This window comes from Balaenoptera physalus, assembly GCF_965194825.1.
Source record: "Balaenoptera physalus genome assembly, chromosome: 4".
Taxonomy (NCBI): Eukaryota; Metazoa; Chordata; class Mammalia; order Artiodactyla; family Balaenopteridae; genus Balaenoptera; species Balaenoptera physalus.
In genome coordinates, this window is record NC_138891.1 from 100,471,840 (window position 1) to 100,489,392 (window position 17,553).

Below are 17,553 nucleotides of genomic sequence, written 5' to 3' on the forward strand. Positions count from 1 at the left end.
TCTTCTGTTGGTCTCTCCTTGCACTCACTATCTTAATTATTACTGATGAATAATGCAATATCTATATTTGGTAGGACAAGTGATCCTGCCTATTGTTCTTAAAAATAATCTTGGCTATTTTGAACCCCTATCTTTGCCAAATTAATTTTAGAAGGAGCTCATCATGTTTTACCACCACCCCTGCAAAAGACAAAAGATTCTGTAAGCATTCTGCCTGAAATTTTATTAATTTGGGGAAGACTAAAATATTTACAATATTGAGTCTTTTTATCTATAAAATCTCTCTCCATCTTTTATGTCCTTCAAGAAAGTTTTTACAATTTTCCTCATAAAAAACTTACTTGCATTATGTTAGATTTATTTCTAAGTATCCTATATTTTAATTGTTATTTATCTTGTAATTGGCAACTTTTAAATATTTCTGTCTGTGGATATTCTTGACAATTTTGTTTCTTCTTTTATAACTTTTTTGGTTTTAATCTTATTAAAGTGCCTAGGACTCCAAAATAATGTTGAATAGAAGTGGTGATAGTAGAGACCATTGTCTTCTGCCTGAATTTAAAAGGAAATGCTTCAGATATCTCACTTGGAAGTACGATGTTTACTGTACGTTTTTGTTGGCCTTCATGTTCAAAATGTACACAGTAGTTACTGCTATTAACTATATATGAGTTCATCTGAAAATTTAATAGTAACCAAACTCCTCTACACTTTATAAAGTCATTGCTTCCTTTCATCTGTGGCTGGATTTACAGTCACCTTCTATTTATAGCTGTACCCCTCCCTTATTCATTACTCTTGCACAGAATGAATTATTGTCTCGCCAATTCTTATTCTACCTTTTAAGATCATTTATGTCATCACAGTCATAAATTTCATTTGAACTTTTTCTACAACCTCTTGTTACAATGTTTCTTTTGCTTTGCCTGCTTATAGCTACCAGGATTGGATTATACTTCAAAGGAGGCCAACTTCCATGCCAAGCTACCATGGAGACACTAAAGAAGTAGTGAGAAGACTGCTGCTCCCATGGAAATGCAACAAAAGCAGGTTACCCCACACACTACTAGACCAATGCTTAAAAAACATTTTACTTAATGTTCCCCACCCACCTCTAGCCCCTCACCAACTGTTTTGGGGACTGTTATATGGCATAACCTTATTGAAAGCTAACATACCATCTTATTCCCTCAGACCATGTGAGGCCTAAGACTGGACACATTGCTTTTCATGTCCAGTTAGGAATATGCCCAGGATACTTATTCTGTTGAAGTGGAGGCTGTCAAAGATGTAAAAATACCTGTTCTAACAGTTTCTTTACAGATGAGTTAACTGAGGTCAAAGTAAACTAGGTGATTTGTACAAGGTCACACTAGTGAAAAGCAGAACTGTAAACTATGCTCGCAGCTCCTTTCACTGTAAAATGACTGCAAATTATGCATCCATGGACCTCTAGAATGTAACATATGTCTGCACAGATAGAATTCAGCCTGGAGCAAACTGTCATTTGCAAGACATACTGATCTTGTACGAAGATGAAGTGTTAGGATTCCTCAATATTATACCATTATGACACTTTAGCACTAAAAGTCACAGCATGTCTGGGAATGCCAACTACAAGCAACACCCTCATAATTCTGCAGTTTTAACTAATAAAAGCAAAAATCAAAAATTTAGCTCATATATATGTAAAGTTAACTCAACTGGACGTAACATTTCCCACAATGAATCCAGAATCACACTGGATTGTGGCATAGGCAGTAGTAGTAACCAATCTATAGAAAAAGGCGTATCAATTCCTAAGCAGGAACACAGTAGGGGGACAGGGGCTGTGAAAGTAATCAGAGAAGCAGGATAGATACAGGATAGTGTGTCTAGAATTTTCCAAGGAAAGGAGATACAGAATCTGGAGAATGCAAACAACTGGGGAGGTGGGGTGGGGGAGTCTCTTTTGTGGGGAATATTAGCCTAGGTAAACTACTCAAGACATCTACCTAATTTTATCCAAATCTTAAAATGTCTGATGACTAATTTCATTTCCTGGGTTCTTCCAGAGAGGCAGAAAAATGCCCAGGACAGAATTCTCAAGTATTCTAGTCACTAGAATCCACCTATTACAAATGACCAGGTTGGCCTTCTGGTTTACCTATCAATCTCCTAGGTCTGATCAACTCAGGGTTTCAGGGCCACCAGGGTGAAGCATGGTTGACTTCACCAAGGAAATGTTACCTGTTGAGGCTGCTTCCTGGCCAGTTTGCAGATCTTTACTGGGATGCCCAACCTCACCTCATATTCCTTCCATTTCACCACCAAACCTACTGCCTAAACATGGCTTCAACAAAGACCTTTCAAAGATTCAAAACACACCTGGTAAAGGCATTAAGAAAACTTATATGCTCTCCTTACATAAACTGAATACACTCTTTAATCAGTTCTTGAAGTGAAAAGGCTTTAGCTCTCAAATCCTTTCCAAGAGGCACCTTTATCTACACTGCCTGGATTCCACAGGACCAAACCAGGGACATGCAGCTGCACAGTTCAACTTATGTAGAGATGTTTCTTTTCTCTGTCTGTATTTTTACTCCTAATTTTAATTATTTATTTTTGACTTCATGAATGTGGAAGAAAAGTAACTCCTCAAACAAAAATAGTAATACCATTCATTTGGAGCATCTAAGTATCTGTCTGCTAGTTTGACCACTAAAAATTGCTAAAAAGTTCCCTTCCCAGTAAATGCAGACTACTTTCCCATGCCTTTTTCAGCCTTATCAATACTTGGAGAGACGGACCAAAACACATTCTTTTTTTTTTTTTTTAAATCCAGTTTTCCTCCAATAGACAGGAAGCATCAGTAGCCACTTAGTCTTTCCAAGTTGGTGTCTAAAGGCCACTAAGAGAGACCGAGGCTCTATTTTTATTCTTGTTCCTCAGCCAAGACTCTATTCTTACCCTGATACCAAGAATACTCTCTCCAGGAATGCCTTGAAATAAGACTACATTGCTGGGACTTCACTGGTGGTCCAGTGGTAAAGAATCCGCCTTACAATGCAGGGGACACGGGTTCGATCCCTAGTCAGGGAACTAAGATCCCACATGCCGCGGGGCAACTAAGCCCATGAGCCACAACTACTGAGTTCATGCGCCTCAACTAGAGAGCCCACGTGCTGCAAACTACAGAGCCCACGAGCTCTGGAGCCTGCACGCCACAACTAGAGAGAAGCCTGTGTGCCGCAACAAAGAGCCCGCCTGCCACAACTAAGACTTGATGCAGCCAAAAATTTTAAAAATTAAAAATAAATAATAAATCTTTAAAAAAAAAAAAAAGAAGACTACATTGCTGAGGTTGGGATCGAAGATTCTGAGTATGATCATCACTCCTGGAGTCAGCTCTGGTTGAAAGGTCTGACTGAGTCACTCCTGTCACCATGTAGGGCTTCTAGTCATCACTGTGTAAATCTCAGCTTTGACCAAATGCTCCTAGGGAATCATCATAACTAGACATCTTGAAAATATTCCAGATCCTTACTACTTCCTCTGCAAAGACACCACTAACTAGGAACCCGGAATGAATGTCCCAGAATAGCTATCCTGTTTTTCTCACACTTAAAATTCTGAGTAACTATGATAGGAAGGAGAAATTACTTACTCTATAAATGTAAGCCTCCAAGGCGACCCAGATAAGTCTGCACACTCTAGGCAGGAAAGCCCTAGTTTCCCCAAAACAAGGTTTGAAATCAATACCAACTGTGTTCCATGACTTCAAGTAACATTGCAAACCTAAGCAGCAGACAAGCTGTCATGTGACTTATCTAGCAGAATAATAAAATGATCAGGTTATTATTTTTATTAAGCAGCTCTACCAATTACAGCCATGATACTAATAGCTAATACTTATTGAGCGCTCACCATGTGCTAGGCATTTTACAAGCACCATCACATTAATATTCCAGTGGCCTTACAAAGTATGACTATCTTTTATAGATGAGAAAACTAAGTAACTTTGTCAATGTCACCCAAAGTCATTAAAGTATTCATTTAAGCTCAGGGCTATATTACTCTACTTCCTAAATTTTGCATTCTGATCAAAAAAAAAAAAACAAAGAAAGAAGAAAAATATCAATCTTGGGAATTCCCTGGTGGTCCAGTGGTTAGGACTCAGTGTTCTCACTGCTGAGGGCCAGGGTTCAATCCCTGGTCAGGGAACTAAGATCCCACAAGCTGCACGGTGTGGCAAAAAAAAAAAAAAAAAAATCAATCTTTCATTAGTTGGATTTCATGAGTGAATCTCAATTTTACAATCTTCAAGCAAGTTACTTAAATTTTTATATTTTCCCCTGTATTATTTCTTCCAACTTCATGTTATCATTCATGGTAATTAAACTGGACGAGAAAAAGTCTTATAAATATGCATCAGCGAAGTACTTACATAGTCAATGGGCTTGAGGGATTTGACTCTAGATGTCGGGCAGCCACAGGAAGTAAGGTCAGCATACAGCCCTTCTTCTAACACACACTGATGATTAGAAATGTCCTCTTGGTAATACAGGAGCCAGCTGAAAAAACAAGCAGTGAAACATTCAGTCAAAGTGCATCAGCTGGCAGTTTGACTCGTCATCATGCAGTGGGAGTCAGGGTAGGAGTAGGACATAAAACTCCTGGTGCTGGTCAGCAGCAAATACCCAGAGTCGGTTTGGAAAAAAAAAAAAAAGCTACTACTATCACCTACTGACTGCTAACCATGTGCCAGACTAGGTACTCTGCATGCATTATTTCACTGCGTACTCATTACTTCATGAGGTAGAAACAAGTGAGGTAGAAAAGTTAGGTGATCTGCCCAAGATTCCCCCAACTATTAAATAAATTTGAAATAAAACATCTGCTGTAAGCTAAAGACATTAACTTCATTCAGTGCTTTCAAGTATAAAAACCTGGGATCAAATTATAGTAATTATTAAGTACTTTAACAGATTAGAAATTCTTTTTGAGAAAAACAAAAATTTGTTTCCTTATTTAATGATGAGTTTGCTTTCAGTCTAGGTTGAGTTAGAAGCTAGACTCCTAAAATCACACAACAGTACTTAAAACCTGTCACCTGCATAGCTGATAGCTAGCGGAGAGATTTTTAAAAAGAAATGAACCCTTTAGAATCTTCCATAGCAAATTATCTTCAACATAGCACTCATCAAAAGCGTGGTTAAGACGTGCCATTTTGGAAAGAAGGGGCACAAGGGAGAAATGAATTGACTGTTACTACTTCAGCTTTGGTGTGTTTAAGTTCTAGCTCTATATTTTAAGATCACCAGAACGGTGCTCTAGCTATACGAGGTTAACTTTAGATAACCACAGAAATGCTCTGTGACAAAATTTACTGCCATGTCTCCTACGTAATAAGCATTTTATAGCCAATATTTCTGAAAGGTTTTTCAATGTCTTGGGCATGCAGCTAAGCCCTTACGTGCATTATTTATTTAGTCCTTATAAGAATCCTTTGAGGGCTTCCCGGGTGGCGCAGTGGTTGAGAGTCTGCCTGCCAATGCAGGGGACACGGGTTCGAGCCCTGGTCTGGGAAGATCCCACATGCCGCGGAGCAACTGGGCCCGTGAGCCACAATTACTGAGCCTGCGCTTCTGGAGCCTGTGCTCCGCAACAAGAGAGGCCGCGATGGTGAGAGGCCCGCGCACCGCGATGAAGAGTGGTCCCCACTTGCCGCAAATGGAGAAAGCCCTCGCACAGAACCGAAGACTCAACACAGTCATAAATAAATAAATAAATAAATAAATAAATAAATAAAAGAACGTGAATTTCTTTAAAAAAAAAAAAAGAATCCTTTGAGGTAAGTACTGTTATTAGCCCACATTTACAGAGGAGGACACTGGGGTGCAGAGAGATGGTCCAATTTGCTTAAGATTACATAGTGGTGAACTGGGCTCCAATCCTCATCTCTGAAGTATCCCCGGTACTTAAACAATCACCATGCTTCCTGTATTCTTTTATTAAAACTATAGTTTAATAAATTACACATAAATCTAAATAAAATACATAAATAAGATGTACATTTTGTATGTAGTTGGCCCCCTGTATCGACAGGTTTCCTACCTGCAGATACAGAGGCACGACTGTAGTAAGCCACGTTATATAAGGGACTTGAGCATCCATGGACTTTGGTATATGTGGGGACTCCTGGAAACAATCCCTCACAGATATCAAGGGACAACTGTGTATATAAATTATATATATATATATACACACACACATTACACTGAAAAATATGTGTACACTATGTATAAATTATATATATATTTATAAGTAAATAACATATACATTTCCTACATGAAGCAACACATATGACTAATTTGTCCTAGACTTCAGTGTCTAGGACAAAAACATTTCCCTCCAAAAAACAAAAAAAACTCCAGTGCTTCCTTTCACCAGAAAATTTAAACTATATCTTGCAAAATACTTTCTTTTTTCTTAGAGAAGAAAACTCAAGAGTCAAATACTAGGAACAAGACTATTTCAGGCCCTTGATATACATATTTCTCACTAAAGAGTTGCAGATAATCTATTTAACTAACCGTGTCCTACTTTATGTGTTTTCACATTGTAAAACTTTCATATCCTTCTTGGAAGTAAGTATAAAAACAGTAACAGATACAGAGAGGTTCAAAGTAGTAAAAGCTATAGGAAATCAGAAAGGGAAAATACTGTTTGATTTAGGGTTAATCAAGAAGGTTAACAGAGGGAATGAGGATGGACTGAACCTTAAAAACATATATGCAGGTTAGTATTAAGCAGGGTTCACGAACTTACGTACCTGCAGGAGGTCAGGCAGGTAATAGAAATGAGTAGTGTACCAGATGAAAAAAAATTGGCAATATATCCTATGGTACACTGGGGAGCACATATGCCTCTACTCAACACCAGCTAATTATCAATCACCAAAGTTGAATGTTTCCCCAGAGTTTCCAAATCTTCTGATTTTTAAAGAGAAGGTGAAAAACAGGTTCTTCTGAAAAAATATCCTAAACTTAAGTACTGATACAAAAAACTTTTTAAACATAGTATTTAGGCCAACCAAATGACATCTGCTAGATTTACCTGAAACCTACCACCTTTGATACAGAGCAGGGGTTAGCAAACTACAGCATGTAGGCCAAATCCACCCCATAGCCAGTTTTCCAACAGCTCACAAGCTAAGACTGGTTTTTGCATTTTTAAATGGTTTTAAAAAATTAAAAGAAGATTTTGTGATATGCGAATATTATATACAATTCAAATCTCAACATCCATGAACAGAGTTTGACTGGAACACAGCGATGCTCATTCGTTTATGTATTGCCTGTGGCTGCTTTGGTGCTACAGTGGCAGTACTGAGTGGCTGGGACAGAGCCTGTATGGCCCACAAAACTGAAAATATCTACTACCTGGCCGTCTGCAGAAAAAGTTTGCTGACCCCTGGTACAGAGGGTAAGGAGGAAAACACATAGCTGAGGAAATGCCTGAAGACAGGAGGAAAGGAGGATAGTACAAGGATAGAATGGAGCATGGATATGGAAAATGAGACTCACTGACAGTAAATCCTGGAAAAGGAAGAGTTTGAACTTGATCTGACTGGTATTAGAGAGTGACTGGGATTTAAAGAAGAGTAGTAAACTATTAAGCTGGATTTGGGGACAAATAACTGGGCTATGATTGGTTTGTGGTAAACACTGGAAATAAGATGACACTGGGGGACTTCCCTGGTGGCGCAGTGGTTAAGAATCTGCCTGCCAATTCAGGGGACACGGGTTCGAGCCCTGGTCTGGGAAGATCCCACATGCCGCGGAGCAGCTAAGCCCGTGCGCCACAACTACTGAGCCTGCGCTCTAGAGCCCCTGAGCCACAACTACTGAAGTCCGTGTGCCACAACTACTGAAGCCTGCGTGCCTAGAGCCTGTGCTCCGCAACAAAAGAAGCCACCGCAATGAGAAGCACACGCACCGCAACAAAGAGCAGCCCCCGCTCGCCGCAACTAGAGTAAAGCCCACGTGCAGCAACCAAGACCCAACGCAGCCAAAAAAGACTAATTAATTAAAAAACCAAAAAGATGACACTGGAGTGTGGCTCATTAGGGGGCTGAAATTCCTCAAGTGGAAGACGGGACCCCTGTCTCTACCGGTTCAAGAGAAACGGAGGAGAACGGATGAATCCAAGATATTTTGAAGGGAGAAAAGAGACTTTGATGAGTTATTAGGTAGATAACTTGACATACAGAGATGCCACTGTAAAGATACATACACTTAAAAGTGGCTAAAATGATACATTTCATGTTATACATATTGTACCACAGTAAAAAATGATACATAGAATATATGTTAGAATATAAATGGAGAATCACATACAGTCTCATATACATGTGAGAAAGGTCCAGTACGTTGCCACAGTTGGAAGAATACAGAATAAAAAAAAAAAAAAAACGGCCCAACAATCCTGGGTGTGACATTTGGTGTGTGACCTTGGGAAACTAACTCTGAATCAGGGATCCTCATCTGTGAAATGGGGACAACGAATACTTTAAACAAACAAAAAGTTTTTAATTTTTTTTTAAATTTAGGAGTGATAATGTCTTATCTGGACAAAAATGCTAATTTTTATAGCATTCTATTATACTACATAGTAAACACACAATATAAACATTCAAAATATTTAGGAAATAATCTAAGATAACAATCAGAAAAAAAACCCCACCAAAATGCTCCCAAAGTTGGCTAATCAGCATTCTATTTCACAGTAGCTTGTAATACAAGCTGGGCAAAGATCATATAGGCAAATTAGCAGTTGACTAATGATTAAATATGTTTATTTCACTGTATACGCAAAAAATAAAGTTAAATCTCTGTAAATTTAAAAGAAATTTAGTTATGTAAACAACAGCAGAAATCATTCCATAAGCATACTTACCAACCCCGAAGAACTTTAAAAGAACATGGCGTGAATGATGAAGTCAAATCCGAAATTTCTTTGGTAAAATCTCTACATTCACCCTGGAACCCTGGTTTACTGAATGCTTTGAGCTATAACAGCAACAACAGAACAATTAAACAGAAAACAGTTGCTTGACACCATCACAAAGCAAATGAAAACCTTTCGTTTCATGTACTTATAAAAATTCAGCAAAATACTAGACTCGTGTTTTATTTATTAACAAGGAATCCATGTTAAGGATGACATTCTCCTTAAACTCACTTTTTTCCCCCTTACGTATTTGCCAGAAATGTCAAGATTCATTTATCATTTCCATCCATCTCTTGCATCAGATGCTGGGCACAGAGGCCTAGAAAATCATGCTACCTATAAGAGTAAATCAGAATCCCTCCTCTACTAAAATGTGGTCCTTGTCCATTGTATCAAGCAATTATTATCCCCTGTGGTGAGACTACATGTGTAAAATAAGAAGCAATTTAGTGCTAAACACGAAGGCGGTTTGGATTGGTATGAGGTGTGGTGGCTATGCCCTTTCTCTCCCCAAGCCTTCTTGATCCACAGTTAATAAGACGGAGAAGGAGAAAGCACAAGCGCATGCCCGTAAATGAGCACGAGGGTGCCTGTGAGACCATAGCAGCAGATGGCAGAGAAGACAATAATGATGGGATTAGTGGAAGATTTATGGTGAAGAAAGAAAGATGTCTGTGCCGTATATTTCCGCTTACCTTAAGAGTACCTTAAATGCACAGCTTACAGCTTTATATAACTACATTTCTGCTTTAGTCCTTTTTTGTCAAGGAAAATTCATGAAGTCTCAACTATAATTCCCTTTAGACCAGAGATATAATAATCTGCAACACTAGTGGCCTAGGATCTCTAATAAGTAAGCAAAAATGAATGAGGCCTAGAAATATTTCATAATACAGTGGAGCCTTGAAATAACACGGCCCCCAGATCCACCCGGCACCAAGAGGCCTGCGTCGTAGCTAAGAGTGCATCATGATAATCATCTACAGCACCGCCCTCTCTCCTGCCACGGCTGTCACGGAGAACACGGCTTCTTTGAGCAGCTGATGTTCACCTTCATTTTCCCACGGGTCCTCTTAGAGACGGGTGGTCTCTGAGTTCTGAGGAATTGTTTCTTAGCTATCTCATCCTGCTCTGACCTTGCTAGGTCTGATATCAAAGCGAAGCCAAAACCAGAAAGCCGAGAGAACCCATTCCCCCTGACCAACCGGGGCTTGCACAATACTATTTCCTAATGTGAAACGAGGCTGTATTTGGAGCATTAAAACACCAAGGGATTCCCTGCCTTAAGGAAGCGTGATCCATCAAGTTCCTACACTATGGTCCTTTGGTGGATACAGGGGATAGAAAGAAAAAGCAAGTCCAAAACAATACAAACCTCTGGAACGATTGATTCCCTGTATAAGAACAATTCTACATGTCCAGGCAAACTGCCCTGGATTCCTTGATAAGAGCATATATTTTAGTTAGTGGTTTTTCAGACTATGTTTTTTAACTTAAAGGTTTATAAAACATGAGGCTAAAAAGTAAATCGCATTTAACTCCCAAAAATGTGGAGTAATTTCTCCTACAGGCAAATAGTATCTTTATTCACAATAAGAATCAGAAAAGGCACATGAGAACAGAGATCACGGCTGTCTGACTCACTACGTGTATTCCCAGTTTGTTGAATTAATTATATTCATATTGCTGAGCCTAAGACTTACACTTCAGTATTTCACCATGAAGTCGTGAAATGTCAAATCCTGGACAAGTGACGATGCAAGCGAATCAGACTGCAGATGGTATATGTAGCCGCCACCTATACTTTTCAGTCTCAGTCGTCACACCCAGAAGCACTAAAATTCACACACATACACACACTCACTCTGCCATAAAGTACTGTTTTGATTTGATGATTTAAAATACTCTTTACCCAAATTAAAAAAAAAGGACTATTATATTGACCTGAGTTTATCTTTACCCCCTAAATGAGGTATGGTATTGATACACAGTTCACTCAAGATTTGTCCAACCCCAGAAAAGTTAACACCCCATTCCGAGTACCTTACAAATGCCTCAGAATAGAATAATTCTCATAATAATGTTCTCAGGATGGACCACCCGAAACCAACTCTCCACTTTCTAATTGTAATAATTAATCTGTGGTTTCTACCCTTGGTGAAATTAAGTGGCAGTGCCTTGGTGAAAATAAGTCTTGTGAAAAGCTAGCTGGGTGACTCACTATTTTGGTTTCCTTTCCAGGTTAATGGAGAATAAATGTACAAAACAACTCGGACAGGTGGCTTAGAACACAGATGAATAGTCAGATGAACAAGAAATGAGTGTATTTCGAACTATCCCCATGCCTCCGTGCCATGTGAGCATGGCTTAATCCCTACCAGCACCAAATGGAACTGCATGGAAGAAGAAAAAAACAACAGTGTATCACTGGTTTCCAAGGTGCCTTTTCACATATCTTTTATCTTCTTTAGAACTACCCTTTGAAGCAGATATTATCACCCCTTTATGATGAAAATTTTGTAAAATCCTTTGTTTACTATGTACTTTTCATTTATGATATATAGAAATAGATGTAGTAGGTCTTCAATATGACAAACTAAAACCTCAAGAACTTAATTACTGAACAACAGTTGTGCTTTCTCAATTTATTTCACAATATCAGAAAAATTTTTGAACGTAATTTTATTTATCCCAATGCTAAAATAATTTCTCTGAGAAACATTCTATCCTGTCTAAACAAGACTTTCTGCAGCCCTTTGGACTTCCCTCAAATAAATGTACTGACTGTTAAACAAAGAACAGTTTTGTTTCCACTCTTCCATTACATCACATTGTCTCATAATGCAGTGCTATGTAGTTTTCACATCAATTACATGTTCTATAATAATTTTACTTCCCTGTTTACTCATAGAAGGCTTTCTTTACTTAGGTAAGTACTACCTTCCTGAGTATTTCTGGTCTCTGGATTCTATAAAAATGATCTGGTCGTAGTACCAAAAAAATGTTTTCCTCTACTGCTCTTAAATCTTACTGATATTTGACTAAAACTATTGTTTTCTTATCCTCCATACATGATAACAGTAACCACCACTGTTAAAGATCCTGTGATCGCTCTAAAATTCAATTTGGCCGAATTATCCATTAGAAGAAAATATTCAGTTGCTTTTTCTCAGCTAGAATCATGTATAAAATGGAACAGAGGCTCAGTACTTAAAGAAATCTAAACTTCTAATTATATTTGCAAATGGACTTTTAAAAGATTCCAGGAAAGAAAGGTCCTTGGTGGGTCAAAGTGGGGAACTGGTTAGAATTTCTAGAGAATGGATGCCTGACTACAGCCTCTCTGGAAATGAAACTCACTTTTATAAGATTTAATCTAGTGAGATTTCTGATATTCAGGACTTGCTAAAAGAGAGAGATGAGGACATTATGAACATAATCCACATTCTGTTTGTTTTTTGTTTTGTTTGGGAAAAAATAAAAACAAAAATAAAATGCCAGCTGCTAACTATGAAGAACTCTATAATGATCCTGTCATTGTATCAAATATTGGGAGTTGGCAATCAGACTTGGTGATCAGTCTTCAGCCACAGGAAAAAATAATCTTCTCAATAAAAGGTGGTGTTGTGTGTCCCCAAAAAAGACATATATCATCATAAGATGCTTACACATCAGCAGTAATATTTTTATTAGCACAACTCTTATGCTATATATTAATTTCTACACACGTATATCTTCTGGCTTTTCCCTTCTTAGGTTGCTTGAGGTTTCCTTTCAAATCACCAGCACACAAGAATTCCCTCTCTGACTTTAACTTGAGATGTAACTTCCTCCTTATACCTTAGATAGGGAAATTAACTACCCCATATGAACACAGCTTCTGCATTGTCAACCTGACTGTCACAACTACTTGCGAAGGAGAAGATACCTTCTAGTTACTGAATGGAACCAGACTATCAGCCAAGATTTGTTTGTTTTTATTTGGGCAAGTGAAAACAAGCAAAACTTTCTGAAAATTTGGTCCAATGGAAATAATAAGGGTTTCAGTACTGGGTAAACTAAGGAGGCTTTGTCTGCATGTTACCAAATATCCAGCTGTCATACGCTAGTCAGAGACCTGTATTTCACAGGGCAGTGGCTGAGCTGTATTGAGAAAAATAAGCAGGGCCAATTTCACTGGGTGTTTGCTGCTGCTTACTTTCTCTTCAAGTTGGATTGTAAATACTATAAAGAAAATCCTCTGAGCAATCTGCCCCAAACAAGGAAGTTCATAAGAAAGAACAGGGATGTAGGAGGGGGAGAAACAGAGCTTAAAAGAATGTGATTATTTTATCTGCACTTAAAACTCAGAGAATGTGCAGTTTGGAATTATCCCAGTTTACCTCTTTATCTACTCATGTTGTGTTGATTCATGTGGAAAAGTGCTTTGAAAGTCCACAGTTGGAGTTTTCTAAGATTCAAAATAAAGATCTGGCAGGAAGTGTCTCCAGAACAGCAACTGAGTTATATTCAGAGAGGAAATGTTCCCAATAGGCCTGAGCTAATCGGAAAATAATAAAACCTGGAAGCATTGTGAAAAGAATCACAGTTAAACTAAGCTGATTTGAAATATATAAACACTGACATGAACACGAAAAACATACACACTCAGAGAAAAAGATTCAGTGTTATGGAAAACTAGCAAATTTCAAATATTTAAAATTAATCATTGTATTTGGTTTTCTGAAGAAATTTTTCTAAATTTGTTATTTAAAATGAGACAGAGGAAGCACTGTAACTCATCCCCTTTCTTTTATGGTTGTACTGCTCATATCATGATATATCTTTCTTTGACATAAAATCTTGGAATTAGATACTAAAAAAATGCCTCTTTTGCTACTTCTAGCTGTGTGAAATGACGCTTACTTAAATTCTAAATCTTTGCTTTCTCATTAATAAATGGGAACAAATCCTGACCTCACAGAGTTATTAGAAGCACTAAATAAGCACAATTTCTAGCCCTCAATGGATAATAAACAAACATTTAGGCTCCAGAGTATTACCCAATCCTTCAAACCATTAACACACTAGAAATAAAGGAGCAGGGTTGCAGTTTTGTCAGTGCTTTTAAGAAATATGGGATTTAGGTATTAGAAATACATTTACATAACAAGCATGCCATTTCTCCATGGTAAGGCTGCTCCTCCACAGACAGCATAACGTACTGTGCTGAATATGAATGTGACACTGAAGAATGGATGGGCAATAGGAAAGAAGGAGTGGCAGAGGTTCAAAACGAACCCAAAGTTGTCAGTGCTGAAGCTCTAGTAGGAGAAGAAGAAAGGAACCGTGACAAATCCAGGCCAATATGACCAGTAACAAAGATGGGCACTCTTGTTCTCACAGGTTCCTAGGACGATAGAAGCTGCCCTGTCATACAGACCCATAAAAGTTATCTGAGGGAAAGGGACAGACTTGAGAGAAAGGGCATACGTTTTTAGTAAACAATTTAACAATGATAAGTTAAGAATATTTTTAAACATACCAAATGTGGAGGCTCATTTATCCCAAGTGGTTCCTGAAACATATATTAAAACATTTTAAAAATTATAATCATATAATCACAGTTGTCTTTGAAAGTGCTGAAAATCTCCTTTGAAAAATGAAAAAATATATGGTCCGACCAATTTACTAGGTTCCTTGAACTGGTTAGGACCCTCAAATAACCTACGAAATTAGCTTATAATAATTTTAATGTTTATTACTAATTCATTTTGAGTCATATTATAGCTAGAAGAAAAATGTGCCCCAATAGTCCATTAGAAAGATAGAGTCTGAACTTGCCAACATTCTCTTTCCCATCACTGTCTCCTGGGCACCCTACTGTGCTGCAGTGTTTGTTATTGACCACACTGGCCACACTCTTTCATAACTTCGTAATTTTGCACATGAGGAGATGATTCCCTCTTGGTGAGCTGCCTTTTCTCTGCCCCACTTCCCTTCCTGGCAAAATTGCTTTTATCCTCTAAGACATCACTCAATGCACCCTCTTCTTGAGGAGAGGCATGGTCCCAGCTCGCCAGGCTCTCCATTCTCCCTTCCCCTGGTCCCTCAGCACTGCCTACACACTTCGTCTTCTCACTAGTCATACCATAAGCAATTGTGCATATGCCTGTCTTCTCTAAGAGACTGAGACAGGGCAGTCTTATTCATCTTTCATCTCCAGTGATCAGTCCTGTCTGACACAGCAAAGGCACTAAATAAATGCTACTGAATGAATGAACTGATCAAATTACAGAGGCCCTAATCATCGAGGTGCTAATGCCATCTACGAGCTCTCTATGGAATCTGCCGAAATCCATATGCTGTTGCATTTTCTCTATAGATACATACAAAATAACCCAACAGCTCCACTTTATAAAAGCCTGTTCCATGTGTTCAATTGTATGCCATTACATGCCACTGGCATTGGTTATGTTCACATTTAACTCACCAGTTGGATAGGTCGTATTGACATGATTATATTATTTGATCCTCCCCAGTCAAAAAAGCACTTGTATTTCCCTTTCTCTAAAATGTATTGTTCTCCACAGAAGAACTTCTGCTGGTAGGCAACCCATCTAGCAAGATAAAAAGTAAAAAGAACTGAGGTGACACAGAGTTGAGCAACCAATAATTTTAAACACCAAAGAAGCTCTAGGTTCTCAGAATAGGAGACAACTTACACGCCACTTTTAACGTGAATGGATCTTGTTTCACTGCCAAAACCCATTTCTTCTAAGTCAGAAATTTCCTGATTTGTAATGTCAATAAACTTCCCACTTTCTAGATCAGATTCAAACAGTGTGATAGAAGATTCTATGAAATTCTAAAAGGAGGAAGAGGAAAGTTTAGGAGAACAATGATATTTTGTTTTAGGGATTGCTGTATTTTAGCAATTTTCACATACTTGTGGGATAATTTTCACACAAATAAATCCAGGAAGAATTTTAAATGGCACTGAAAACAATTTTAATAGTCACTACTCCTATATACTTTAAAGGAAAACATAAGTCTGAATTTACTTTAATCAGGAAAACACATTTTTATGAAATTGGAAATTAGTCAACAGTTAGTAAATTGCCAGGACTTACAGACTATCATATATAACACTAATTGTAAAGGAAACTAAAGTCTCACTTGTGCCTAAAAAGCAAAAGCCATATGAACCAGAAAGTAAACACACAATGTACTGTGGGCATTGTGGGAGAGGATTTTATGAGCTTAAATGTAACAGAAAAAATAAAATCTGCTTGACAAAAAAATTGTTTTTTAAAAATTAAAATCAGAGGACGTCTCCGTATAGTCAGACAGCATATTTAAAACAAAAATAACAGAAAAATTCTAAGACCCAACTTGACAATCAGCAAAAGGCACCCATAATTCACAAAAAAGATTAATGTTAAAAACAAACAAATGTATAATTTCACTAGTAAAAATAAAGAAATTCAAATTAAAACAGATACAATTTCACTTTTTAAGTTAAGAAAGATCTAAAAACCCAGTTTTACCAGGGAACATTCCTGGTGGAAATATAAATTTTACAGCTACTTTAGAAAATAATTTAGATATATATTTAAAAGACTGAAATTGTTTACATTGTTTGAGTCTGAAATTCCTTTTTTCTTAAGTTTCCTAAAACTAAATGATAGCCAATTTATATGCAAAGATGAACTATTTATCATAGTGAAAAGCTGTAAAAAGTGTAAATGTCCAAAAGATTTACAAACATAAACCTTTATGCATCCACTGCTTGATGGAATAAATACAACTAAGCAGAGTTTTTAACAAGCTAACAGTTAAAAATTATATCATACACTTACTGCTGGCCAGGAGCTTTACATGCCTTATTTCCAATGTGATTATATTACTATCACTCCCATTTTACAGCTAACAAAATTGAGTAGTTTGCCTGATATATCACAGCTACTGAGTGGCAGAGATTGAATTTGAGTCCAAATCTGTCTACTTGTCTACTCTAAACTCTTAATCACTGTCAGATATAAATGTAAGGATGAAACAGTAGGACAAAAACGAAAACTTACAAACTTGGTAAGATTACAAGTTCTCAAAAAACCCCCAACTTTCATCAAAAAAAGACTATAAGAAAAAAAAGAAAACACCAAGAGTGGTTATCTTTGGGTCCATAAGTTGAACAATTTTACCCTATATTTTTTTCAAAACTTTATAATATGTATATTTTTAAATGGAAAATACAGAATGCATTAAAAAATGAAAAAACAAAACAAAAGGGACTTCCCTGGTGGTCCAGTGGCTAAAACTTTGCACTCCCAATGCAGGGGGCCCCGGTTCAATCCCTGGTCAGGGAACTAGATCCTGCATGCCCCAACTAAGATTCCCACGTGCCGCAGCTAAAGATCCCGTGTGCTGTAACTAAAGACCTGGCACAGCCAAGTAAATAAATAAGTAAATATTTTTTTTAAAAAACCAAAAAACAAAGACTCTTCCTTTCTGCCTACTATTTCGTTGTTTGTAACTCAAGTCTTAGACCTATGGAAAAAAGTTATCAGCTTCTATACA

At 37.6% G+C, this 17,553-nt stretch overlaps 1 protein-coding gene across 4 annotated transcripts in view; it reads right to left on the bottom strand.

The window, feature by feature from the left end:
• The window catches only part of CRYBG3 (crystallin beta-gamma domain containing 3), a 111,864-nt gene that overhangs the window by 28,577 nt on the left and 65,734 nt on the right, over nucleotides 1-17,553 (bottom strand). For all 4 annotated transcript variants that reach the window (XR_014263067.1, XR_014263068.1, XM_082460249.1 and 1 more), the window contains exons 13-17: nucleotides 15,699-15,841; nucleotides 15,467-15,593; nucleotides 14,519-14,551; nucleotides 8,941-9,053; nucleotides 4,427-4,553 (exon numbers count right to left, since the gene is read on the bottom strand). Coding sequence is in view for 2 of the 4 variants with exons in the window: in XM_082460249.1 (XP_082316375.1) it covers nucleotides 4,427-4,553; nucleotides 8,941-9,053; nucleotides 14,519-14,551; nucleotides 15,467-15,593; nucleotides 15,699-15,841 (543 nt within the window). In the remaining 2 variants the exon portion in view is untranslated. The remainder of the gene's footprint in view (nucleotides 1-4,426; nucleotides 4,554-8,940; nucleotides 9,054-14,518; nucleotides 14,552-15,466; nucleotides 15,594-15,698; nucleotides 15,842-17,553) is intronic.